Here is a 27,825-nt window from a genome sequence, read left to right as displayed (position 1 = left end):
TGAGATGCCTCAGGGTGGGGGCTGGCTATGCAGAAAGATGGGCAGGTTTGATACCAGCCCAACCTCTGGGGAGAGGAGGGGCAGAGACTGCGTGACATGGGCAATGATTCAATCAATTGTGCCCTGGTCACAAAACCCCGGTAAAAACTCTGGATGCCAAAGCTCAGGTGAGCATCCCTGCTGGCAACACTCTGACTGTCACATGTTGACGTGCTGGGAGGGGGATGCGTCCCTGAGGAAGACAAAGCTTCACGTCTGGGCCCCTCTTGGAGCTGGCCTCATGCATCTCTCCCTTTGGCTGGTCTCATTCGTACCCTTTCGCTCTAATAAAACTGTAATCGTACGGACAGAGCTTTCCTGAGCTCTGTGAGTCACTCTAGCGAACTGTCAAACTTGAATGGGTAGTGAGAACCCCAGAATTTGTAGCTAGCTGGTCAGAAGGCTAGGGTCTGGGAACCCCTAACTCGTGGCTAGTGTCTGCAGTGGGGGTGGTCTTCAAATGCACAGGATGACTATATATGAAAAAAACATACAATAACGTGCATGGGAGAGGATGCGGAGAAATTGTAACTCTCCTGCAAGGCTGGTGAGAATACAAAGGGTGCAGCTACTTTCGAAAACAGTGCAGCAGCCCCTCAGAAAGCTAAACAGAGAGTTAACACAGGACCCAGGAATTCCACTCCTAGGTATGTGCCCAAGAGAACCGAAAAAACGTCCACACAAAAATTTGTACATGAATGTTCACAGCAGCATGATTCATAACAGACAAAAGGTGGAAAAAACCAAATGTGTATCAACTGATGAATGGATAGACAAAATGTGGCAAATCCGTACAACGGACCACCATTCAGTCACAGAAAGGAATGAAGTGCTACACACACTACAACATGGACGAACCCTGACAACATGACGCTAAGACAGACCCAAGAGACCACATATCGTATGACTAGATTTATATGAACTATCCAGAATAGGCAAATCCACAGAGACAGAAAGCAGAATAGTGGTTTCCAGGGACTGGGGGTTGGGGGGATGAGAAGTGACTGGTAATGGGTTTGGGGTTTCTTTTGGGAGTGATGAGAATGTTCCAGAATTTGATAATTGTGATGGATGTACAAGTCTGAGAATACTAGAAATCACTGAACAGTATACTTTAAAAGGATGAATTTTATGGTATGTGAATTATATCACAACAAAACTGTTATATTAAAAACAAGAATCTATCACTTGTCAAGTTTTGGTAATAGAATCAAAAAAGGGATTTTCCTCAATTATACAAAAAAGTTATTAAAATAGCTTCCCCCTTCCCAGCTACACATCTGTGAGAGGGCAGACTCTCTTCACAGACAGCTAAAGGATGCACAGAACAGACTGGACAGAAAGAAGCAGGGATGAGGACCCACCTGCCTTCAGTTAAGGCGGGCATCAACGAGGTTTGCAGAAATGTAAAACAACGCCACTCTTCTCACTAACTTTTTTGAAAGAATAGTTATTTTTCATAAAAATTTATGTATGTTAACATGTAATTGGTACACTATTATTTTAGCAAATTAGTAAATGATTATTAATTTGTCAGTTTTACGTTCTGGTATGGGGAACACGACACAAACAAAAGTTCTTGGGGTCCTCAGTGATATTTACAAGTATAAAGGGTCTTGAGACTAAAACCTCTGAGCAGTGCAGCGCTGGCGATTCCCAGGGTGATGCAGTGTAGACGGAAGGAAAGGGACGATTCAAGTCACAGGTTGTGGCAGATCCCAGGGGTGCTGGTGGGCTGGCTGTGAGGCTGAGAGGATGGAGAAGCCCGTGAGCCCCAGCGCTGGGAACGGCTCCTCACTGCAGAGGTGGGTGAGGGCCCCTGGCTGAGGTGGGGAAGGCTGAGGAAGGCAGCTTGGGGAAGGGAATCACCTACATCTGAGGGCTGGGGGCACCCCGTGGAAGTGTCAAGCAGTCAACAGATGTGTCGTTGGGAACCGAGTGGGAAGGTCCAGTTAGAAATACAAGCTGGGAGTCACCGACATTCAGGTGGTGTCTGAAGCCAAGGAACTGAAGGGCTCACCTAGAATGAGGTACACAGAGAAAGGACAGGACAAGGACCCAATACTGAGGGGGCATCCCTGCGTTTAAAAGCCCAACAGCTATGGAGGAGCCAGAAAGGGACACTCAGCAGGGGTGGTCAGCGAGGTAAGAGGAAACCAGACAGCCAAGGAGAGAGTGTCCCCGAGAGTGCAGGTGTGGTCAACGGTGTGGAGAGGGGCCGAGAGTGTGCACCCACACATGCGGCACTGGCCTTGGCCACACAAAGGCCACCAGTACCCTAGACAGAAGCTGGACTGAAGGGGCCCAAGGACAGAAAGAGTGCGAGGAGCAGTGGCAACTGAGGTGTGCACTTAGAAGAGGACGGGGGGAGGTAGAGCTGGGGGAGGTTGTGGGGTGTGAACCACTCGGCGTGTCGGCGGGAATGGTCCAGCAAGGAGAGAAAAACCGACGACGTGGAGAGAGCATCGGTTCAGAAGCGCAGCTCTGAGAAGTCGAGAGGGGCCAGGGGGCAGAGCCCGCAGGGTGGGACTGGGCACACGGGCTGGGCAGGCACCCACAGGTGTCGGGGAGATAACACCAGGCTCAGCGTGAGTGCTTCTGTGCCCCACAAGGGAGAGGCAGGACCAGCATCCCAACATGAGAGCGATGGAGAAAGGAGAGGACAGTGGGGTCGAGAGACAGGAGAAAGTGCAGCAGAATCTTCTTGGAGAGTGACATCCAAAACACTGGGAAGAGCAAGAAAGCGCGGCCTGCGGGGATCTGGGCTAAAACCACGTGGAGTCAGTCTGCACCTACACGGGGCGGCTCGGGCACTCAGTCAGGTGGACAGGCTTGCGGGACAGCTGGGCTCAGCCAGGTGCCGTGATGATAATGCTGGACCAGCTCTGCGCTGGGCAGAGGGGACAGACACAGGTTGAGTGAGCAAGGCAGCGGAACGGTGGTCTCAGAGGACAAAGAAAGCGGAAGCGGCTAAGGAGCCCTCCATGCGCTCAGGTTTGACAGCATCGGCACAGTAAGGCCCTGCCTTGGCACCAAGGGGCAAGCCAACAGGTGGCTGACAAGTGTCTCCTAAAGCCCATGTCTCCCCAGCTGCGAAACAGGCCCTGAGGAGCTTGGGAGGCAGAATGAGGCAAGGAGCGTAAAGAGCTCCCCACTGGGTGCTGGCCAGGATCACCGACCCCTACGGGACCACACTCTGGGGCCCTTCCCCACACCGTCTTCTCTCTCCATCAGCTCTGCCGGCTCCTTTCCCTCGAGATGTGGGAACCTCAGCTTTTCCATGTACACTCTCTCCCTGGGGGAGCGCGCGCACTCCATGGTTGACGCCATCCCTCTGCTGGCCACCCCCCAGGTCTGGCTCAAGTCCTGGCCTCTCTCCTCCTGTGGCCTCCAGCCTGGTATATGTAACTGCCCCCTTGGTATTGACAACAGGATGCCCCACAGATATCACAAACTTCATATACGCTAAAACCAACTCCTGGACAAGTCTCTTCCCAGCCTGTGGCCCCCATCCTCCCATCTGAGTCAAGGACTGACCATCCACCCCAGTTGTCTAGCCAGAAAACTCACTGCCCCTCTCGCCCTGCCCCAGGCTGTTTCCACTCCAGCAATTTCTCCACAGTGGCGCCGCCCCCCCCCCAACCCCCCGTCGGTTCAAACCACAGCCCCCGAGCCTCCACGCAGCCCCATCTCCTCTGGCGTGCCCTGTATTCCACTCCACCCAGCAGCAAGGACAGTCTCTTAGAAATAGGAATCAAACCCAGTCACTCCCTTAAACCCTTTGCCATTTCCCCAGTGCACTCAGGTTACACTCACGCCCCTGACAGTGTCCTTCAGGGTCTGACACACACAGTGGAGCCGCTGCAAACACGCCATGCCCTGGGTCTTTATGGGGCTCGTCCCCCCACTCCTGGCCTCATGGGGCGTCAGTTTAAATATCATCTTCTCCCCCTACTACAACTCATGATGATGTGTTTGTCGTTCACGTACCGATGCTTAACGCCTCCTGGACCCTAGCAGGCGAGGCGAGTCTCTTCTATGCAGTGCCGTATACGCTGCGGTCATCAGACCGGACACCCGGTGAGCGCTCAGGGAACATTTTATGCTGAATGTATGAACAGATGAATGAATGAATGAGGGTTGTAGCATTCCCCAAGCTGGGGAGCAAAGCAGGATTTTGAGTTTGCTATGCCTGTGGGAATAAAGAGAGAAATACAGTGGGAAACTGATAAGAATTTGGATCTCTGGTAGCAGCCTCTCAAAAAACATTTGTCAATAAGTTAATAATGCATAAGTAAATTTCTCAGTACAAACATAAAAGAAGTATTTTGTTAACAACCTCCCAGAGCTTGTAGTCACGATTAATAGTAATTAAATAGATGATGTTTTTCCTATTCCCAGGAATATGGTGGAGCATTTCGGATTCCTTCTAACATGGCTTTATTTAAAGAAGGCCATCTTCAATTTTCATGGTAGGTTCAGTTTAACTCAATCCAGTTCTTCAAGTAATTACTGAAATTCCAAGCACCAGGCCACGTCTCAGGCTAATTCTAAGAATTTTGTGTCTTCTATTTAAAAGAACCAGTAACAAAATTTCAAACTAAAACTATTGGTTAGGTGCTGTGACATGTTACCCATTTCACTGCACTTTTCTCCGACACTCTGAACCTGCCGTCTCTGTGACGGAGGCTTCGTCAGGAGAGAACCTCGCTTCATGACGGGGAGCAGGGCTCCGACAGACTCGACACGAAATGAAAACGAAAAGTCAGACGAGAGACCACTGACCTTCCCGCGCCCAGGGGGACAGCTCGCCTGATCATTTCTGTTCCTTCTTCCATTTCTGCTTCTTCAATTGTTTCCTCTTCATCTTCCACTGAAATCAAAATTATGTCCAACAGACACAATTAAACCCCCGCTTAACAGCGATTTTTCTTAATAATCCTCACATAGGGTGTTCTGAGAGTCAGAAGCAGGATCGAGGAGGACACTTCACAGGGAGGAAAGAGAGAGCTCCATGGGGCTGGAAGTCCACACGCAACACATTCCCGGAAGCACTGCTTTCAGGTGGTTATTCTTTACTTTAAAAAGAAAGTCATATTTTCAGATTATATGCTTCTATCCTAAGGTTGAAAGTCTGGGCAAGAATTTGAAACGGTTGTTATCAGGAAAGATTGACACCTGCTCCTTGGAAGCAGATTTCAAATGCATTAAAATGAACTAATTGAAACAAGTTATTTTTCAGAAAACAAAATTATTTCATTTTTTGTTTTAAAAAAAAGATTTTTTAATGAACTAGAAGCACTTTCTCTCACCTACATCAAGAAACAACAAGTTATCAATGCAATTTAACAGGAAACGAAGATTCTGAAAAGCATCTCTGCACCCCGGTCACCGTCAGCGATATTCCACCAGATCGCTCGGTCTCTCCTCGGGAAGGCCATTCAGCGCTGACCCTCCGTCCTCATCGCAGCGTCATCACACCCACTCTGTCTGCGGGACAGCGGTCGACGCCCCGCAGGCTCTCCACCCTCGGCCTGCTCCTGCACATCACTGCAGATCAATGTCCTGGAATGGTGATTTCACCCCAGCTGCTCAAGAAGAAGAGTTGTAATTTCCAACTGTGCCAGCCCCGCAGTTTGCTTCCTTCTTTGAAGCCCCAGATACAACTATCAGTAATAGAAATCCAAAAATAATCTAGGATTTTTCTCCAAACTGAGCATGTGAGCCAATACACATAATGAAAAGAAACGATTCCATTTTCATTTTAGGTAAACACTCGACAAACTATTTACTAAATTTTTACTTAGTAATGTATTTACTAAGCAGCTACACAACTTACATGTTGGTTATTTAAAATGAAGAAGGGCTCCTGAGAGGTCACCTCTGTTTAACACATCGACCCTAGAGACTAGACAAGAAATTTAAGAAATCACAAGACTGAGGAACAACAGGGGAAAACAACGAGGAGCCTTGGGATGGGGCTGTGTGGGGCCGGGGCGGGGAGGGGATAAATGTCGTGGCTGCAGCTGGGGAAGGGCAGCCGGCACGACCGTGGAAGGAGAGGAAGCCCCGCCTGCTCCTCCTCGACGTGGCCCTGGAACAATGAAGGCTGGGCTCCTCGCTGCAGGCCGCTGGCCGGGGCCTCAGACACAAGTGCACATGCTCTGGGAGCAAAGTCAGGGCAGTGCCAGAGGCCTGCACACCATTCTTCAGGACGTCTGCCACAAAGAGACGCAGAATGGAAAGAATTTCTGGAGGATACACTAACGTAACTGGAGGAGCAAATCCAGGAGATTCTCTAAGTATAAGAATTGAGAGCGATTAAATACTTCGGGGAAAAATAGGAGAGAAAGCACAAGCATATCTGTAACAATCGACACTTAAAATTCGAGATATTAATATAATCTAAGTATCAATGTAATTCATCTTATCAACAAACTAAAGTTGAAAAACCAGGCGATCCTCTCAACAGATGCAGAAAAAGCATCTGACCAAAAACATCCATTCATGGTAAATGCCCTGTGAATAAGGATCCACAAACATCAAAAACATCAGGATCCAAACAACCGCTGTCCTTCAACTGGCGAGCGATAAACAGACTCTGAGGCGTCTGCGCGGTGGAACGCCACTGATCAAGAAGAAGAGACGAACACTGCAACGGGGACGAGTCCCAAATACACTGAGCTGGACGAGCGAAGCCAGGCCCCCGGCCACCATCCCATCGACGTGTCATCCTGTGAGGACAAACACAAGGCCCAGAAAGTGCCCAGGGCCGCCAGAGGCTGTGGGAGCGAGGAGGCTGCCGACAGAGTACTGAGGGAGCTGTAGGGTGGTGGACCTGCTCCTCCCTGGACGTGGTGATGGCGATATGGTGGTATGTATGGTCAAAACTCACAGCACCGTACACTAAATTGCGTGCACTTTACTGTTTGTAAATTGTACCTCAATAAATCTGACTTTATTTAAAAAAAACAACAACAACACATCATTTGCAATAGCATCAAAGAATATGAAGTCTCTAGGGAATAGCCCTAACAAAAGATGTGCCAAACTTCCATGGGTAAAATTTTAAAAAGTTATCAAGAGACGTTAAAAAGATGTAAATAAATGTTTAGCCACACCACGGTCAGAAACAGAAACATTTTTATGATGAAGCTGTCAATTCTCCCCAAACCTATCCAAGAGTTCATTGCAATTTCCATCAAAATCCCACCAGGAGTTTTCATGGAATTTCATGCGGGAATGGATTGTAAAATACATACATATAAGAATAAAGGGTCAAGCACCAAGGGCCAAGCCCTCTGAGGAAGAACAGCACGGAGGGGCCTGCCCTCCTGGATACCGAGACTTCTCATGAGGCTAAATGTCATGGCGACGTGGAACTGGCACAAGGAGAGACGGCAACCCCAGCAGCTGACCCCTCCACACACAGAACCTGGACACTCTTTGGAGGAGTCATGGCCGGTCAGCGAGCAAAGGAGAAAGTATTCCACAAAGGCAGCTAGAAAACATACAGACACTCTTTGGAAAAACAAGAGGCTCTAATGAAACTGCGGGAGAGAAAGGCGCCGGGGAAGAGGGTGCCGGGACCCGGAAGGTGGCTGCCTCAGGAGGGCAGTGGGGCAGGAAGACAGAGGCCCGCGCCGCGTGGGTCCTGGCTCCTGTCGTCATGCTCGCTGGTGGATTCACAGGAGACAATTACGTCACAGAAACAAAGAGATGAAGGAAAGAGGGCCTGGCACAGACCAAGGTGAGAGGGTGCCATGAAGCAAGATGGTAACCAATCCAATACCAGGCACGCGAGACGCAACTAGAAAAAAAGAAAAGGGACGTCCTAATTTTTATTTTCTGACATGAGATTAATCATCATACTGCTTTGATGAACAGAATATAGTCTACTTCCAAACAGTAAGATTACTGCATTTTAACTAAAATTATATTTCACATAATATCATATTTTGTCTGAAAATTTTACCCACTAATTGGCAAGAAAAAAATAACACTTTTCTTTCACTGCCACTTAACATATGATACTTAACACTTGAACTGAACCTTAGACATTCCTTATCTTTACTTAAGGAGTCTGGGAAGAATGCACTGGACACTCGACAGGTGAACAAACAAAACAAACATCTCTGAGAGCAGACATTTCTGAACATGACCGCCCCCCTTCGTCCCTGACAGGTGTGCTCGCTTTCCTCTTCTTTCCTGAAGGGAAGTCTTAGTTCAAAATGGGAAACCAAGTATTATCACTAAGAAGAAAGCATGAAATACTCTTGACAGGTAAAAAGAATATACATTTTCAAATTCGGAAAACCCATTACAGCACCTAACTTTTCCCGTAAATGAAGAAAACATCAAGTCCACTAAACTTGCTAATACTCCTGGGAAGACACATGAGAAACGAGTGGCAGCAGTGGCCTGGGGAGGGCATATAGAAGGAAGAGAACCACGTGAGTGCACTACCTATCCAAAACCAATTCAAAAATATTATATGAGAAAAAAGAATCTTCACCCGCTCCTCAACGTGGAGCCCCCAGGAAAGCCCCCGCAGGAGGTTTCTCATCCCCAGTCACAGCTAGAGGACACGCCCACATTTGAAAGCCACTGTTCAGATACCAATAAACGTAAACAACATGGCTTATTTATAGTGTAGGTACACAATCCCTTATCCAAAATCCTCAGGGTCACATAGGGTTTGGAATTCTATTTCAGATTTTAGTAAGGTAATAAAATCATCATGGTTAAAATATTCATAAGACCCCCAGCGGAGCCTGGAAGCACCTCCAGCCAATACCCAAACACACACTGAGCAGGATGAGTGAACCAGCCCGTCTCGGCCAGGTTTTGCTGCGGGAGTCCATGCTGCACTGGGGAAAACAGTTCCGTTTTTAGAGCTTTGGGGATTTTTGAATTGTAGATATGGTGTGAACCAATATGATGCCCTTACACTGATCAGACCTGCCACAGGCTACACACCTCATCGTCACTGGCTGGCACAAATTCTAGGATGGACAAACCAAGAGTATGGCCACACAGGGTGTTTTGATTTTAAGTAATCCTAGGAAAATCTATTTTTAAAATCGACTCTTTCCAGGTGGTTCCAGAGATCATAGCTGGATATGCCCTCTGGAGGGCAGACCAGAGGACTAAGTGATTGGGGTTGTCCCACAAAGGATGATATTGCTTTGAAACCTCTGTCACTGAAAGCAGAGACTACAATTGTAACATCATAATTAAAACACTTACCACAACACTCCTGTTTTCAAGTTGAGCGCTCCCTTCAAACACCCTGGAGTCCTCTTCTACAAAGTATAGCTCATAATGTTGACAAGGCTTCCATCTCATGAGCCGCAGCCCAGGCATGCAGACGGATTCTAACAGCTCACCTTGAAAGTGTGTTGCCACTGATAACATAAAAACCACAGAATGCTTTTCTGAACAAGTACACAATATCTCAATCAGTTACCTCTTTTTGGATGTTTATTCAAACAGTGCCTTCTTTTGTTTCTCTTGAAATTCAATTTGCAGTTTAATTTATACTACCTAAAAGAAGAAAACCATGAATTAAAACATAAAATCATTAGTTTCCAAGTTAAAATTTGAGAGAAAATGGCAGAGGAAAACAGTGTTTACCTGTTCAATATTAGACCAGAAATATTCCATTTCTCTGGCAATCGAGGCAGCAGCTCACCTCAACTTGTTCTGTTCTTCCTTCTCGGCTCTCACTTCATGGCGCCTCCTCTCTTCATGGTACTGAGCCATAGTCCTGACCATCGGAAATTATCATCACATCAACAGTGAGGGTCTCTAAACACACAGGGAATATGGAGACTTCTTTTTTACTAGATACACATATTTAGCAGGGCAGAATTCCAAAGAGAGTCCCCTCTTTCCAATTTTAGTATTCATTTCTTCTACTGCTCATGGACAATTCTAATGATAATCAATATTAAAAAGTGAGGTGGATATTCTCCTAGAAAAAAATATCCCTTTATTATCAGCTGAAGACTTTTATGTTAGTGACCAACAAAGTCAAGATGAAGTATGAACTACCATCGTCACAGAGCCTTCTACTCAACAATCATTCAAAGATTAATCCTTCTCAAGTCAGATCAGCTGAAACGCCCATTGGTATGAAAGAGTCCACGAGTAGAAAAGCTCGACGAGCTGTCAGGCCGTAAGAGAAGACACGCTGGGAAGGCTTCTCCCGCTGGTGAAGGCCCGAGTCCCTTCCTCTCTCGGTTGTGGGTCGCATCTACTCCTGGGCCTCACCAGACACACCCTGGTGGGGGGGGGGGGGTGGTTCTCAGTCTCTCCCCAGCCCCGCCTGCTTCCCAAGTCCACCTGCATTTATGGCGACCTCCCGGTCATTCCCTACCTGCTGGCAATGCGCTCGTCAGATAAAGAAGCTGTCAGCCTTTCAAGCTACGACTACATAGCACTGAGCCCCTCTTACTCAACCTACCCCAAGGAAACCCTCCCCAAAGGCCCACCCTCCAGTCCCACTGTCTCTGAGGAGCGCCCCACTCCTGCAGCTGTGCCGCCGCTCACCGTCACTGGGGCTTCCTGGAAGGCCGGTCTCTGACACTCCGGTCTCGGCGCACCTCAGCCCAGCTCCTCACGAAGCTCTCGCCCTGCACTGTCACCTTCTGGTCTGCCTGTGCTCAGGGGCCCCCGGGAGATACCACACACAGTCTGCATTCCTGTCCCGGCCATCCCAGGTCCCCCACGTCCTGACCCGGTCCGTCTGTCTAGCCTCACCTGCACGTGCCCCGTGACCCTACCAAAATGAGTCCCTTTATATTCCCCAAACACACTCTGTGGGCTTTGGGGAAACAAGTCTTCCTCTATATCATATGGAATGTTCTGCTATTTCTCGTCCCAGAAGTTCTTTAAACCCCTGGTCAAAAGTCATCCTTGTAGCCTCGCAGGCAGAGGCGATCTTTGCTCCTCTGGTCTCCCACACTCTCTATCTCTACCCCTTCTGTGGCCTCTGTCTGTGTGCAGCGTGTGTCCTGGTCTCCGGTTTACAGACACCCTGTCTTCCGAGAGACACTGTGAGAGGCAAGGACGGGGCTCCCCCGCGTTGGTCCTTAACACCTCTAGACACAGCCTCACGCCACGCAGGCACCCACTGGATGCTATAAAGTAAATGAAAGGGTATAAACTATAGAGTCAGGGAAAGTCTTAGAGTTAGTAAGGAAAAAATCAACATTAAATAAGCAATATTTAATTTAGAAATCTATTACCTAATACAATGACTTCTTGAGTTCTCTTAAATACTAGAATTTCCACGAAGTTTACTGTTCAAACCTACCTTCTTGGCAGCGGCCACCTTCCACCTCCTCTCCTGGGCGAAGTCGGTGGCCATCCACTGCACTTCCCCCAGCAGATGGTCCCAGTGCGATCTGGGGCGCGGCGCCTCCTGCAGTTTTGGCAGCTGCCTCACTGACCACAGGCCTGTTTTCCTCGACTCTGCTATTTGCTGATGGATCTGGTTTTCCTGAAAGGCAGGAGCAGGACCATCTGCACCAGATGGAGTCACAGATCAGATTACGGTCCAATCCTTGCATCACTTGTTTAGACTAGGAGACTGAGCAAGAACCCGTGAGTGGCCTTTCACTTCCCTAAAGCCGTCACCATGAGATTCCCCCTTGCGGCTCTGCTGTAGTCTGTCAGCGCCGCCTGCAAAGAACCGGGGTCCATGCCTCTCGGTGCACCTCTGGTGACACTGCCACACTGATGTTCCACCCTCACGGGATTACAACTTAACGGAGGAAGTTACTATTGTCTCTTTCTTACAGAGAAGAAAACAGCAGCACAGAGAAAAGCTGTAACTTATCCAGTATCTCATCACTAATTAGTAAAAAGTTTCAGAAAATATTTAGCTATCCTGACTCCTAACCCAGTACACGTTATGTCAAAACCTGCTGTCTAGTATTGATAACTAAATACAATTATTTTTAACCTGTTTTGACTTCAGAATAGAATCCATTTCCAATTCTTTCCAACTATTCTTAGAATTACAGTAAAATCAGATGTACTCTAATATTCAACACAAAATAGGGCCAAGATGGAACTAGCCCATTATAGCCTACCTTTCCCACCAATTACAACTAAAAACTTTGGTTAAACCAGAAGAAGCAAACACTCTGAAAAGTAAACAAAAGCAAGAGGATTGTGGAGATTTAAAACTTAGAGAAGCAAACCACGTAAAGGTGAATTTCCAGGTTTTCTTTCCCACTTTCTCTCATGGCTTTGCCCCAAGGGGGGGAACCCTAGTCGTGGAGCTGGGCAGCGCCGTGTGCACACAGCTAAAACGGGGACCCCCATTTAGAGCTCATCGGTCAGAAGTACTGGGGCCAACCTGAGACTTGCGATTGGCGTCTGAAATGTGGCAGTCTTGTGGGACTGAGCCCTTAAACCATGGGGTCTGACACTGCCTCCAGGCAGATAGTGTGAAATTGAATTGAATTGTAGGACACCTAGCTGGTGTCAGAGAACTGATCAGTGTGAGAAAACGCCACATATTTGGTGGCCAGAAGTGAAGTGTGAGAGTAAAGGAAAACAGTGAGTTTTATCCTCAACATTACGCATAATAATCAAAGGTCAGCTCACAAGAAGACGTAACAGTCCTGAAGGTGTATGGACTGAATAACAGAGCGATAACACACATCAAGCAAAAACCAAGAGACCTGAAAGGAGAGACAGACAAGTCCGCGACTGTAGCTGGAGACGACCACGTTCCTCTCACTGCTCAACAGAAGAGGCGGAGAGAGAATCGGACAACACACAGGACCCCACAGCACGATCGCCCACTAGGCCTGCTTGGTGTTTAAAGAATGCCCCACCCAACAACAGCAGAACACACAGGCGTCTGAAGGACACATCGGACACTCACTAAGACAGACCGCAGTGCACGCCATAAAATAAACTTAAGCCAATTTTTAAAAATCGAAATCATACAAAGTATGTCTTGGTCATAATTAAAGATGTCTAGAAAACCTCAAATATTGGAAAATAAAATATTTAAAGCATGCAAAACTTTTGGTAACGATTAACATATTACACACATTTTATATCTATACAAAAAATGATAAAAGAGATCACATCTACAATATCATTGTAAATGTAGGACAAGGTTATACTTCAACACCTTCAAGAAATACACAAAGCTTCTTAGAATGTAAGATCTCAGATTATTCTACCAAATATATTTTTTCTTAGATTGAAATGCTAATGAAAGAAACTTCTGTTCACAGTATCCCACCGAGCTAATAAATATAAAGTTATAGCCACATATGTAATAGTGGCGCTGCAACGTTTCTTCAGAAGTATTATAAAATCTTTTCTTTTAGATTCGTTTAGAATATTATAAAAGTTGTGTGCAGACATTTCCAAATTTTAAAAATATATAAAAGGGCACATAAATTTATCCAGATAGTCCAGTAAGATTTAAACTTTCTTTAGCATAGAATTCCTTGAAAACACACAAACATATTTACACAGCCAGCTCCCTTAGCTGACAAAGGAAAATCAGGCTATTATACACACCAGAAAACTGGATGGTAGGTGTTATTCAGGGTCACACCCTGACTGAGGTGATGTTTAGGGTCACACCTTGACTAGAGTGATAGGGTCAGATCCTGACTGAGGTGCTATTCAGGTCCACATTCTGACTAGAGTGATATCGTGCTTCCTACCCCGACTGAGGTGATTTTTAGGTTCACACTTTGACCGACGTGAATTTTAGGGTCAGATCCTGACTACCGATATTTAGGTTCTGAGTCTGATGGGAGTGATATTTAGATCCACACCCTAGCTGGGTGGCATCAGGGTCACACCCTGACTGGAGTGACTTTTAGGATCAATATCCTGACTGGGGTGAATTCAGGGTCAGATCCTGACTGAGGCAATATTTAGGCTCAGAATCTGCTAGGGGTGATATTTAGATTCACTCCCTAACTGGGGTGATATTTAGGGTCACATTCTGACTGGAGTGACATTTAGGAGATTTATGTTCACACTGTTTAATGTTTAGGTTCACACTGTGATTGGGGTGACTTTTAGGTTCACACCTAGATCAAAGTGATAGGGTCAGATCACGACAAGGTGATATTTAGGTTTATAGTCTGCTAGGAGTGATATTTAAGGTCACATGCTGACTGTGGTAATATTTAGGGTCACACCCTGACTGAAGTGATTTTTAGGGCTGACAGCCTGACTGATGTGATATTCAGGGTCTGATTCTAACTGAGGTGATTTTTAGGTTTATACCTGAACTCGCGTGACATTTTGGGCCACTACCTGCCTGGAGTGATCTTTAGGTTAGGGTGCTGGACACCCTAACTAGAGTGAAATTTAGAGTCACACCATGATTGAGGTGATTTTTAGGTTCACACCTTGACTGAGGTGGTATTTAGGATCATATCCTGACTGAGGCATATTTAGGTTTAGAATCTGATGGGAGCAATACTTAGGTTCTATCCTAACTGAGGTGATATTCCAGGTCACAGTGTGGCTGGGATCTTACTAGAATCACACCCTGACAGCAGTGATTTTTAGGGTCAACATCCTGACTGGGGTGACATTTAGGATCACACCCTGACTATGATTATATTTAGTGTCACACTCTGAGGAGGTGATATTTCGAGTCCCACTTTGGAGTGATATTCAGGTTCACATTCTGACTGGAGGGATAGTTAGGTTCACAACCTGACTGAGGTGATTTTTAGATTCACATTTTGAGTGAGGTGATATTCAGAGTCAGATCCTAACTAGGCAATATTTTTGTTTAGAATCTAATGGAAGTGATATTTAGGTTCACACCCTAACTGTGGAAAGATTTAGGGGCGCACTCTGAATGGAGGTCTTTTCATGGTCACATCTTGAGAGGGGTGATACTTAGGGTCACACCCCGACTAGATGATATTTAGAGTCCCACCTTGAATAGAGTGATATTTAGGTTCCAAAATAACTGGGGTGATATTTAGGGTCACACTCTGATGGGATATTTAGGTTCACGTGCTGACGGAGGTGATTTTTAGGGTTAACAGCCTGACTGAGGTAATTTTAGGTTCACATCCTGACAAGAGTCATATTTAGGTTCAGATCTTGACTGGAGAGATATTTAGATTAACACCCTACTAGGGGTATTATTTAGGGTCACCCCCTGACTAGGTGATATTTAGAGTCCCACCTTGACTGGAGTCATATTTAGGTCATATCCTGACTGAGGTGATTTTTAGAGTCAAACCTTGACCAAAGTGATATTTAGAGTCAGATCCTGGCTGAGGCAATATTTAGGTTTAGAATCTAAGGGGAGTGATATTTAGGTCCACATCCTAATTGGGGTGATATTTAGGGTCATACCCTGACTGAAGTGATATTTAGGGTTAACGGTCTGACCAAGGTGATATTTAGGGTGACTCCCTGCCTGGGATGATATCTAGGTTTACAGTGGTTCACACCCTAACTGGGGTGAAACATAGGGTCACATTCTCACTGGGGTGATACTTAGGGTCACACACTGACTAGGTGATATTTAGAGATCTACCCTGACTGGAATGATGTCTAGGTTCATACCCTGACTAACGTGATTCTTAGGTTCACACCTTAAAGCAGGTGATATTTAGAACCAGATACTGACTGAGTGATATTTAGGTTTAGATCCTGACTGGGGTGATATTTAGGGTCACATCCTCACTGGCATGATATTTAGGTTCAGTTCCTGACTGGAGTGATATTTAGGTCACACTCTGACTGAGGTGCTTTTTAGGTTCACACCTTGACTGAAATGCTATTTAGATTTATACCCTGACTGGGCGATATTTAGGGTCACACCCTGTTGAGGTTATATTTAGGGTCACACCCTGACTAGGGTGATATTTAGTTTTAAATCCTGGCTTTTCCTCCAACTATCCATCTGTCCTTGGATAAATCACTTAAAACTCTGTATTCAGCTTTTGATTTGTTCAGTAAGGGGATCACAAAGACAATCTTCCTTTTTTTTTTTTTTTTTTTGCTTAGGAGGATTCATCCCAAGCTAATGTCTTTTGCCAATCTTCCTCTTTTTGCCTGAGGAAGATTTGTCCTGAGTCAACATGTGTGTCAGTCCTCCTCTATTTTGTATGTGGGTTGCCACCACAGCATGGCTGCCTACAAGTGGTGTAGGTCCGTGCCCAGGAACTGAACCCAGGCCAATGTACTTAACCACTAGGCCAAGGGGTCGGCCCCAAGACAATCTTAATTTTTAACATTATTTTAAAAATTCAAATATTCTAACCACCTAATTTTTATTTTCTGATTAAACCTACTAGGTGACTCCACTCTGTCTTTGAACTTGTGAAACTGCCTCAGGGCCCTGTATTTCCATGCGACACCTGGGGTTGCCCATTCATTTTAACATTGTGTCTGTGCCTGCTGCATTTTTATAGAGTTTCCCTTAAAGACTGAGTTAATCTTTATTACCTATACCCCAATCATCTAGCTGCTTCCCACCTAAAGCACACGGAATAAGTACTCCAAGTTAGTGATCAACCTTTTTCTAACCAACCAGATTCAACTCGACAATTAGTACTTATTCTTTGGGTAGGGTGGTGTTGAAGAAATAAACCTCAAAGGTAAAACTAACACCGTCTCTTCCGGCCAAGCACCAGAAGACCATCCCAAGCGCCTGAAGCCTCTGTGCCCCCTCCCGTCTCACCCCTGCTCCCAGGCCTAAACATGACAATGCATGCAGCAGGGCCAGGCACCGAGCAGAAATAAAGAATGACAAGAGGGGCTGGCCCCGTGGCCAAGTGGTTAAGTTCGCGCGCTCCACTGCAGGCGGCCCAGTGTTTCGTTGGTTTGAATCCCAGGCGTGGACATGGCACTGCTCGTCAAACCACGCTGAGGCAGCGTCCCACATGCCACAACTAGAAGGACCCACAACGAAGAATATACAACTATGTACCGGGGGCTTTGGGGAGAAAAAGGAAAAAAATAAAATCTTTAAAAAAAAAAAAGAATGACAAGAAAAGGAGCAGGGAAGGGGCGGAGAGGCTGGCTAACAGAACGGGGGAGGGCTGGAGAGGGTGGGAAGAGAGAGATGAGAGACCATCACAAACACGAGTTGCAGGTCTCACTCCTGCCAACGGAAGCGCCTAGTGAGTATCCCGCACACTTGGGCACTTGGCTGAAAGCACTTTCACGCTTTACTCTGCGCCGTCCTGTGCTCCTTCTAATATTTTCTAACTCATGTTCCAAGAAGACTCAAGGGCAGAAACTTTGGAATGCTATTTCTTTTGTATCTGCTACAATGCAGATCACTAAAGAGGAGGTGACAAAATATTTATTAAGGTGAAAACCAGGGCTTCCTAAATGCTTCCACAGACAATAATCAATTTACAAAAATTAAAGAAAATTCACATTCCCCACGGCCACTGGGTTTGAGACTCACACTGAACTCAGTTTCAGTTGTTAAGAACACGGGTGTGAGAAGGGAGCTGAGCAGCCTGTGGTCCGTGTGTGGTCCCAGCACCCCCCAGGGCACAAATGGAGCGCGGCTTTCCCCCAAGACGGCCCCACCTCTGCTCACGAGAGGCCCCTGTCCTTCCGCCTCCTCCAGGAGGACCCTTCCTCTGGGCTTTACATGTGCTGCCAAGGCCACACCTGTCACTTTGAAGTAAAGCTGTGTCGTAAATGCTCCCTCCCTCACTAGTCAATTCTGTACCATCAATGGTGCTAGTTGATTGAATATTAAAACTGTGAACGTCTTCAGCTGTGTGTACATATATATTCAGTGCATATTTTTCTATAAAAGTATACAGCACACCCATTAGGATGATTGCTATGATAATTAAAAAAAAGAAAAGAAAATGTTGGTGAAGATGTGAAGAAATTGGAACCCTTGTACACTGCTGGTGGGAATATAAAATGGTACAGCAGCTACGGAAGGCAGTATGGCAACTAGTCAAGATACTAAACAGAGGGTTGTTGGATCCAGCAGTTCCACCTCTGGGGATAAACCCAAAAGAACTGGAAGCAGGGTCTGGAAGAGATACTTGCACACCCATGTTCACAGCAGTGTGATTCCCAAGAGCCGAAATGTGGAAGCAGCCCAAACGTCCATGACGGCCAAACGGATAAGCAAAGCGTGGTCTATCCACACAGTGGAATATGATACCAGGCCTTAGAACAGAGTGGGGGCCGGCCCAGTGGTGTAGTACTTCGGTTTGTGCACTCTGCTTTGGCCGCCCGTGGTTCACAGCTTGGACCCTGGGCGTGGACCTACACATTGCTCATCAAGCCACGCTGTGGTGGCATCCCACATATAAAATAGAGAAAGACGGGCACAGATGTTAGCTCAGGGACAATCTTCCTCACACACACAAAATAATAATAAATTAATTAACTAATGAACGAATTCATTTTTTAAAAGGACGGGCTGGCCCAGTGGTGTGCTGATTAAGTTCACACACTCCACTTTGGTGGCCCAGGGGTCACCGTTTTGGATCCTGGGCACGGGCCTGCACACCACTCATCAAGCCACGTGGGGGCGGCATCCCACACACAAAAAAACACAATAGAGGAAGATCAGCCACAGATGTTAGCTCAGGGCCAATCTTTCTCACCAAAAAAAAAAAATCCTGACACTGTATGAACCCACTTACGTGGGGACCTAGAGGAGTCAAATTCACAGAGGTGGAAAGTCGAATGGCAGGTGCCAGGGGCTGGGAGGGGGATATCGGGAGCTGTTGTTTAATGGAGACAGTTTCAGTTTGGGAAAGTTCTGGAGATGCATGGTGGTGATGGTTGCTCAACAACGTGAACGTACTTAATGCCACTGAACCGCATGCTTAAAAATGGCTAAGATGGTACCTTTTATGTTCTGTGTACTTTCTTCTCAGTTTACAGGAACATAGTAACAGCTGGGGTTTTCAGGTACTTCCTTGTATTCTGAAATCTAGAATCATTGTTCTTTGCTACTCATCCCCTAAAATATGTCTAAAGAACAAAATAAACTCACCCTAGCAAGGAAATAATTTAGAAAGTTTCATTCTTTTTTAAAAAGCAGACAAAGAAAGGGAGATGAGAGAGGAGAAAAATCTATCACAAAGAGGCCACAATCATACAAAAAGCATAAAAAAGCAAATGTATCAGAAAAGCAAATAAAACTGAAAAACATTCCAGCTGAAAAGTTGATAGATGTTAGCCAATAAACCAGAGACAAATACTTCCTAATTTCAACAACAGTAGGAAAAAAATAACATAATTCATGCATTAAAACTTTGAGACTTCATGAAGTCTTCTCAATATGTACTTTCAACTACAAAGGACAAGCTCTTAGAAAATATCTGGATTCTGCCAGAGAACACCAAATCCCCAAATCCGAGTGAGGAAAATCTGGGATGAAACAACATTTTAGAACCATCGAAAAGTACCTGAAATGGTTGCTGCTGGGATGAAAAAGCAGCAGAAACATTTGGAGGAAGCTGGGTTGCTATAGCAACAGGAGTACCAGTCTGCCCATCCTTTCCCGTCACAACCTTTACCTGAGAGAAAATATTTGAAGGGAAAGGAGGCAAAAGGGGAAATCATTTTTAAACGTTTCAAAGTGATCAATACCAGCATCTCACACTCAGACGGTGGGACCTCACTGCGAGGGGACATAACTGGGTTGCCACCATGTGATTCTAGGTGAACACAGTTGAACACATGGTTACTCGGCACCGTTAGAATAAAACTAGGACCTCAGCACTGAAAAGCTTTGTTTTCACTCCAGTTTAAGTCCATTTCAATAAGACACATTTAATTGTTGGCAGGTAACAAGTTAGGTGGGACAAATGTCTCCAGTGGACAGTCACAGGCCTGAGCCCAGCAGGGAGGGGACGCCAGTACTGCAGACGACTGGGGAGGACACATATGGGGGAGGAGAGAAGGCAAATGACACACACACACTCTGAAAATCTAGGGGCCAGCCCTGTGGTGGAGGAGTTCAGTTCAGCGTGCTCTGCTTTGGCGGCCTGGGTTCACAGGTTCAGATCCCAGGCATGGACCTAACCACTCGTCAGCCACGCTGTGGAGGCATCCCACATACAAAGTAGAAGAAGATTGGCAGAGATGTTAGGTCAGGGCAAATCTTCCTCAAGCATTAAAAAAAGAGGAAGATTGGCACAGATGTTAGCTCAGGGTTCATCTTCCTCAAGCAAAAAAAAGAGGAAGACTGGCAGCAGATGTTAGCTCAGGGTGAATTTTTCTGAGCAAAGAAAAAAAAAGAAGAAAAGAAAGAAAGAAAATGTACAATCTCTTAAAAACACATTTTGATCTGATAAAGCAGAACAGAAGGACAAGCTAACCTACATTTCCATGATAACGCACTTCTTAGAGTTAAGCAAATGAGAGTCTTTCAAGAGGAATATCTGCTCCTTGTCCAGAGCATTCAAATGAACAGATCCTTAAATTAAATTGACTCAAAGCTCACAAGGGGAGACACAAGAAAAGAAACTGGTCCATCCAGCTAAACACATCTACAAGTCAGATTGTCATCATACATAATAAAAACTGAACCTTAATATTTCTCAGTACCCTGGAAAAAATGAAGACTTTTAAAAAGTCAAATAAGATGGTAAATTTTATGTTCTGCATATTTTACCACAATTAAATTTTAAAAAAAATCAAGTTAACTCTGTGATCAAGCGAGCTTGAATGAAATGTACAAACATTTCCCATTCTTCCAGGAACCTGCAATGCTATTGCTAATCAAAATACCTAAAACAGCTGACCTTGGCTAAACGTCTTGGCCTTAGTAGGAAATCTAGTTCCGTTAGGAGGCAGTGAAGCCTTTAACCTTACACAGAAGAACCATACTGCGGAAGTGGGAGTGTCAGGCATTTCAGCGCACTGGGGCGTGGCCAGCGATGCCACGATGGGGAAGAGGAGACTGAGCTCTGAGGTCCTCTGACTAGTGTCCACGCTGAGGGGACGTGCTGAGGCCTCTGCCCGAAGTTTATTTGGAGGCCAAGTCACCCGAAGTTGAAGGAGACAAACTGTTAGTCGAGTTTGCTCCTTCTTGGAAGGTGAGAAGCCTCTCACACGTCTTCTCACACAACTTTAAAACACTGAAACGGAATGTTACGGAGTAGTTTACCTTACTGAAAAGGTTAAAAGGGACAGAGATGAACCATTCTCTTTTTTTTTTTTAAGATTTTTCTTCTTTTCCTTTTTCTCCCCAAAGCTCCCTGGTACATAGTTGTATATTCTTCGTTGTGGGTCCTTCTAGTTGTGGCATGTGGGACGCTGCCTCAGCGTGGTTTGATGAGCAGTGCCATGTCCACGCCCGGGATTCGAACCAACGAAACACTGGGCCGCCTGCAGCGGAGCGTGCGAACTTAACCACTCGGCCACGGGGCCAGCCCCTGAACCATTCTCTTGATACTCACAGTTTCTGATACATTGACAACAAATATATCACTCAAAGGTGTCAAGGGGAAATCCTACTATATTGAGAAGCAAAATTAGAAAAACATACTGAAGAAAATAAAGCATTAACACCTCAATATGGGTTTACAGACTGACTTCTAGAGCACTCCTGAAAATCTCCTGAAAACTTGATTTAATGATTTTTAAAGTTTTTAAAAATATATATAAACATAACTGCTCAAAGGTTTGAAAAGCGTGTTTTGACTTGTACCACTCTCCAAGTAAATAACCCCGGGGCAGAGTTACTTAATTCCACTTAAATAATTTGGTTGAAATCGATACTTGCCAGCCCCCGAATATCTTACGGCTGGACGAAGTCGGCTAAGAGAGCTGGCGCTAGTGGGGCGGACTTAAAACACACAGGCACTTGGAATGGGAACAACATGACGTGGAGGCAATATGCACTGAGAAATCTGGATCTCAGTAAATGTGAGCAGAACCCAACATTCTCTTGTGAAACGACGGTCAAATATGGACTCCTGAGATGCTAGTCAGATTCTATAAGAACTTGTTTCTATTCTTCCAAAGTGACATTAATAGAAGAATTAACCCAACATTAGTCTGACCACCAAAGCTTTCAGAATGCTTATCTTCCACGCTTCTTGCTTCTCACATAATCGACTTTCTAAGCGGAACTTCACCTTCTCCCACAAGGTCTGGAGGACACAGCACTCCAGATGTCATTTAGTTCAGAATAGTCCATGATTTCCTTTAGGATATTCTCTTCCACCCAAGAATTCCTTAGAAGTTCCTTAGTTTCCAAACATAATACATTTTCTAAATAATTGATTTCTAATTTTATTCACTGTACACAGAGGATGGTCCAAATGGGGCTCTTAAAAATTCTATTGAGGTCTCCTTTGGGGTCAGTTTACAAAAAATGTCCACGTATCTTTTAAAAGAATTATTTCACTTTGTTGAGTGGAAGTTTTTACACACAGACACACATTTATATCTAAATATGTATACATACACATAGTCAAACAGGATAATTTATGTTGTTAATTTGTGTTGTTCACATGTTCTATATCCTTATAATTATTTTATTTCCTAGATTTATTATTTTCTGTGATATCCTAAAATCTCATCATTATAATTGTGGGTTTCAGAATTTCCCCCTTAAATTCCATCAGTTGTGCCTTACACATTTTGAGTCTAAGTTAGACCTGTAACTTAGAGACTCTAACACCAACATGTGCGTGTTCAGGATTCTCAGCTTCCGATCCTGGCCAGGCCTGCCGGCTGGCACTGCACAGGGGCCTGTGGGCGCCACCACTCCGAGCAGCGCAGCCTGGGCCAGCGATGGGAAGAACTGGAGGGACAGTTAGAGGGAAGGGCGAGTGGCCGGCACGCAAGTTCTAGCAGACTCAGCTACGTGCAGGGCCCCTGAACTACCCTCCATAAACAGGGGGGCCTCTGCACATCTCTAAGACAGCTATCCAGTCACTACAACAATGACTTGGTGTAAAAGACACCAAGAACACTCGCTTTAAGATGATGCTACTCTGAATTTCACTTGCGGTGGCAGAAGCCATGACATCCATTTCCATGACGAGTAATTAAACACGAGAATTTTTACCTCATCACTAATAACTTCAGACTGCTGCTCCTCCTCCTCTTCCTCAGGGTCCAAATCGTTCTGCCTAAGATAAGCTTGTAACGGGGCATAATGTTTCTTCTTAAAAGCTAAGAAATCCATCATGTTCCCTTGAAGGTGTTGCAAGAAAAACAGTTCGATCAAATACTCCTTGAAGGCCTCCTTCAGCGCCTCCATCTCTCTGTAGTGGTAGTCCAGGCACTGCTTCCTCATCTCAGCCAGCTCCTGGGAGGCCGGGGGGATCTCCTCCAACTTCTTGGGAGCCTTTCTCACCCCCGCACTCCCCGCAGACGTGAGAGGAAGGCTGGAGAGGCCCAGCGGCACTGTGGTCCTGGAAGGGCTGGTGGGGGGAGGTGGGGACGTCATCCCAAATGCTGAAGTCCCCCCAACCCCGACTCCGACCCCGGGAAGCAGAGGTCTGGTCAGCGGCGGCCCCTGCAGCACCTGCTGCTGCTGGATCAGCTGCCCCTGGATGATGCTGCTGATCTGGGGTGGCAAGCTGGCCGTGGTGATGTGGCTGGGGCTGGCCAGGGGCTGCAGGCCGGCCCCACCCGAGGCCGCAGGGCTCTGGGGTCCCAGGTGGTGGACGGTCCCCCCAGATTGCGCATGGGGCTGCGAAAGTCTCCGTTCTCTGACTGAGATGGGAGTCCCTGCATGCTGCAGCTGCACCTGGGCTCCCTGAGCCATCTGGGCGAGGCCCGGGCCCTCCTGAAACACAAAGTGCCCGCCACTGGACGGGCTCAAGCTGATCTGCCTCACCAGCACGCTGGCGTCCACAAAGCCCCCGGTGGGGCTGCTGCTGCAAAGGCCCAGGCCGGGGCCAGGGGCGCCCGCCCGCACGCTCTGCAGGCCCGGCCCCGGCCCAGGGCTGGGCTGGGTGGGGCTCTGAGTCTGCACCTGTTGGGACAGTGGCGAGGTAACCTGGATGTACGACGGAGATCCATGCTCAAACCGCCTCTGCTGGGCACTGAACTGAAAACCTGGAGAGGTGGGGCTGGGGAGCGGCAGAGGGGCGAGCGTGATCTGTGGGCTTCCTCCCACCACCGGTCCAACATTCTGAAGGGCGATGCTCACGTTCTGCCCAGCCACCGGACTCCTGTTCACCAGCTGCTGCACTTGGTAACCGGGTGACTGGGGTGCAGACGGGCTCGCCGACGGTGCGAAGGGTGTGGCGGGGGACTGGGGTGGATTTGGATGGGCCTGCTGTTCCTCTCCTTCGCTGCTGGCGAAGACCCTGGACCTCTGCAGCTGGTGCTGGACATTCTGAGGGCCGCTGCCATGGTGCATTGCTGCTTCTTTATGAAATAATTCCTAAAAAAAAATGCAGACAAGATAAAATTCAGTGAGGCAAATTTTATTTCTATTCGTCTTTCTAACTGCTGCTCACAGGCATTTAGAAAGTCTGACTATCCCACCACAAAGCATACCCTAATTACCCGCTTTACGACTAGGCAAGCCAGCTGCCATGGTTATTAACAATTAGGCACAAACTGATCAGGTAGAAAAATTCTTTACAGTGGAGCAATTTCAGATTAAAATAACTGCTTAGCAGGAGATGTTCAGTATTACGTTTTGACATCAAATTTTTCATGAACTAAAGAGTCTACTTAACTCAGTTCTACTGGCTGGTGGCTTCTGAGCTGATGGTCCAAGGACAGGGACAAGAAGGAGCACGAGGAGATGAAGGGCAGCGGGTCGCACTTGCTGAGGCCAGGCCTCTGTGCTCCGGGCAGGTCTAAAGGCTTTCCACCCCTCAGCTCACTGACTGCTCATGAGAAAGCCACGAGGCCAATTCCACCATCATCCCATTTTACACAGAGGGAACTGAGGCCACGAGAGGGGAACACTTGCCTGAGCTGAGAGACAGCAGCCATCTTCAGGTCCAGGTGCTCCAGCTGCAAGGCCACGCGCCCGCCACTGAGGCTGGCACCTGGATAAGTCCTACCGAGACTCGGCCTTGCCCTGAGCCTGGATTTGGATATTGTCAACCAATCTCAGTGCTCGAGCAGCAGAGCCCTGGATTTGCGCCTGCATGAAGGCTGAACATCTGCTGACAGTTTTTGGCATCTACCCTGGAAACGAAATCCTAGAGGGACTCAGTGATTACCACTTGGTGGCTAGCTCTCTGGTGGAACGCAGTGAACGGAAGCAGACAGAGAGCTTCTGAAGTAGTTGTTCCAGAGACAGACCAGACACACGGTGCAGAGGGACCTGAAGCTCCTGTGGGTCAACCTCCAGCTCCTGCACAGTCGTGACTTGGAACTAAAGCCCAGAACACAGAAGTTTCCCCACTACCAAATATCTCTTAATAAAGTACATGTATTATAGACAAATGCATTTTATAAGACAGCTCAGATCTCATAATACATCAAATAAATTCAGGGGAAACATTTAAAAGTTGCCATAACACCACCAACTACTGTAGCTGCCTTTGCCAAAGTTTGATGCTCAGAGATGCTCATGACAGTGTTTTATATGAAAATTGGATGTAAATTCAACACCAAATAGAAGGGAACAGTGCGTCAGTCCTGGGATGATATAGTTTGCACTCAAGGAAGATGCCAATCTTCCTCTGCTTTGTATGTGGGATGCCTCCACGGCAAGGCTGGTGAGTGAAGTAGGTCCTGCCCAGGATCCAAACCTGAGTACTCCGCCTGGTGAAGCAGAGGGTGCAGAACTTTAACCACTCAGCTGTGGGTCTGGCCCCCAAAATTATGTAATTTTTAAAGATTTAATAAAAAGACTCAAAATATGTGGATAGATGGTTGTTGCTGTGTTGGGCAGATTATAACGATTTTTTTCCCTTTTTATACTTTTTTGCACTTTCTAAATGTTCTATAATTGGTATACGGGTTTTTTTTACATTCAGGAAAAAAAATGTTTCTTTTTAAAAATTGCTTTTGCTTAGTAAGTAAAGCCAGGTAGGCAAAATTTTGCACCACTCTGAACTTGGTAAAATAATAACTTCTTAAAAGAGGCAAAGAACCCATCCCTGGGGGACGACGGAGTAAGTACGTACGTCCTCACTGCGGACTGCTGCGCAGCCATCAATCACTGCCTGTCTGTCTCCGACTTGAACAGACGCTGGAGACACTGCTGAGCGCAGAGAAGGGGGCAGGCGCGAGGGGGCAAAGAAGACTAAGGAGGACGGGGCAGAAAGGAATTCTCAAGTTTTCTACATTGTTTGAATTCTTCTTATGAGGATGTATTCTGTGGTATTTAAAACTAACTCACAAACATGCCTCATTGCAAAGTACAAAAACATTACTTGGCAAATCAAAGTTCTCCGCAGCGTCTGGAGACTCCAAGCAGCCGGCAGCCGGCACTTGCAGGTTCTCGCCTGCAGCCCGGGCCCCGGGCGGCCGCCCTTCCGGGGGCGAAGCAGGCCCACCGCGGCCACGCGGGCACCTGCGCACCGGCCGTGCGTCAGCACCAAGGACAGCGGCCTCCCGGGGCGGGGCGGGGCGGGGGGCCCCGGAGCAGAGGTCACGGGGGGGGGGGGGCGACTCCGCCGTGGGCGGGGGTCCCCGGAGCAGGGGTCACGGAGGAGGGGGGGCGACTCCGCCGTGGGCGGGGGTCCCCGGAGCAGGGGTCACGGAGGAGGGGGGGCGACTCCGCCGTGGGCGGGGGTCCCCGGAGCAGGGGTCACGGAGGAGGGGGGGCGACTCCGCCGTGGGAGGGGGTCCCCGGAGCAGGGGTCACGGAGGAGGGGGGGCGACTCCGCCGTGGGCGGGGGTCCCCGGAGCAGGGGTCACGGAGGAGGGGGGGGCGACTCCGCCGTGGGCGGGGGTCCCCGGAGCAGGGGTCACGGAGGAGGGGGGGCGACTCCGCCGTGGGCGGGGCTCCCCAGAGCAGGGGTCACAGAGGGCTACTCCACAGTGCGGGGCGGCCGCGGGGGCCGACGGGAGGGCCGGCCCCCGCCCCGGCGCGGACACGGGGCCGTCACTCACCGCGGCTCCCGCGCGTGCGGGGTGGCGCCCGGGCCTGATGAACCCCGCGCGGTCGAGGGGGCGGCCCGGCCCACAGGACCAGGCAGAACCGGCCGGCCGGCCAACCCTCAGTGCGCAGGCGCAGTCGCTGGCGAGGGCACTGGGACTCGGCGAGGAGGTGACGGCGGAGGACCGGGGGGGGGGGGGGGGGGGGGGGGGGGGCGGGGCGGGGTCGGCGCAGGGCCCTCGGTCGGCGCCTGCGCACTCCTCTGGCTCCCTTCTCCGGCCGTCACCCGCGTTCACGCCTTCCTTCCTTCGTGCGTGCTTGCATCCAACCTGCAGTCTGTCTTGCCCTCCGCCCGCCCACCCACTAGACACTTAACTGCCTGTTGCACTCACCAAGCACGTCTAGTAGCTGCGATCCCGGAACCTGAAGTCTCCCGGGGAGGGTAACCTATTAGGGAATAGATGCCCCGTTAGAAGACAGGGCAGAGCAGCTGAGAATGAGGTGCTGGTGGAGTGTCTATCTCACACTGGGGACGGGAGTCGGAAAATGCCCAGTAGGCCGGAAGCGGGATGTGAAGATCAAGGACGGTTCTTTCTCTTGCCTGTGACCACGGAAATGGGTTAGTGTGCCCCTGGTTTCACTCCTGCTGCCTTTCATCAGGTCTCCACTGCAGACTGGGTGAGCTTTCAAAATTGCAAATCAACTTGTCTTCTCCGCCTCAACCTTTCCCGTCTACTTAGGATGAAATCCAGACGGCTTGTCATGACCTTCCCCGTTTCTACCCTGCA

General features: G+C 47.7%; 1 protein-coding gene across 1 annotated transcript; it reads right to left on the bottom strand.

The window, feature by feature from the left end:
* Positions 1-726: 726 nt before the first annotated feature.
* LOC102150681 (putative EP400-like protein) lies at positions 727-27,199 on the bottom strand. Its single transcript, XM_070220475.1, has 9 exons — positions 27,052-27,199; positions 23,084-24,412; positions 19,467-19,577; positions 11,360-11,545; positions 9,676-9,849; positions 9,289-9,585; positions 4,825-4,912; positions 4,030-4,231; positions 727-1,786 (listed from the first exon to the last, which is right to left on the bottom strand). The coding sequence occupies exons 2-5, from the start codon at positions 24,386-24,388 to the stop codon at positions 9,829-9,831; spliced, it is 1,623 nt and encodes a 540-aa protein (XP_070076576.1). The 5' UTR covers positions 24,389-24,412; positions 27,052-27,199; the 3' UTR covers positions 727-1,786; positions 4,030-4,231; positions 4,825-4,912; positions 9,289-9,585; positions 9,676-9,828.
* Positions 27,200-27,825: the final 626 nt, after the last annotated feature.

This window comes from Equus caballus, chromosome 8 (genome assembly GCF_041296265.1).
Source record: "Equus caballus isolate H_3958 breed thoroughbred chromosome 8, TB-T2T, whole genome shotgun sequence".
NCBI lineage: Eukaryota > Metazoa > Chordata > Mammalia > Perissodactyla > Equidae > Equus > Equus caballus.
Note: the sequence above shows the minus strand (reverse complement) of the source record. Positions and strands in the feature narration are given on the sequence as shown.

Excerpts from the sequence above, each read along its gene's own strand:
- LOC102150681 (XM_070220475.1), bottom strand. The coding sequence starts at position 24,388 with ATGCACCATGGCAGCGGCCCTCAGAATGTCCAGCACCAGCTGCAGAGG. Across the intron at positions 19,578-23,083 it reads CTGAAGTTATTAGTGATGAG|GTAAAGGTTGTGACGGGAAA; the intron begins GTAAAAATTCTC and ends ATTTTCTCTCAG. Across the intron at positions 9,850-11,359 it reads AGGTGGCCGCTGCCAAGAAG|AGACCCTCACTGTTGATGTG; the intron begins GTAGGTTTGAAC and ends CTGTGTGTTTAG.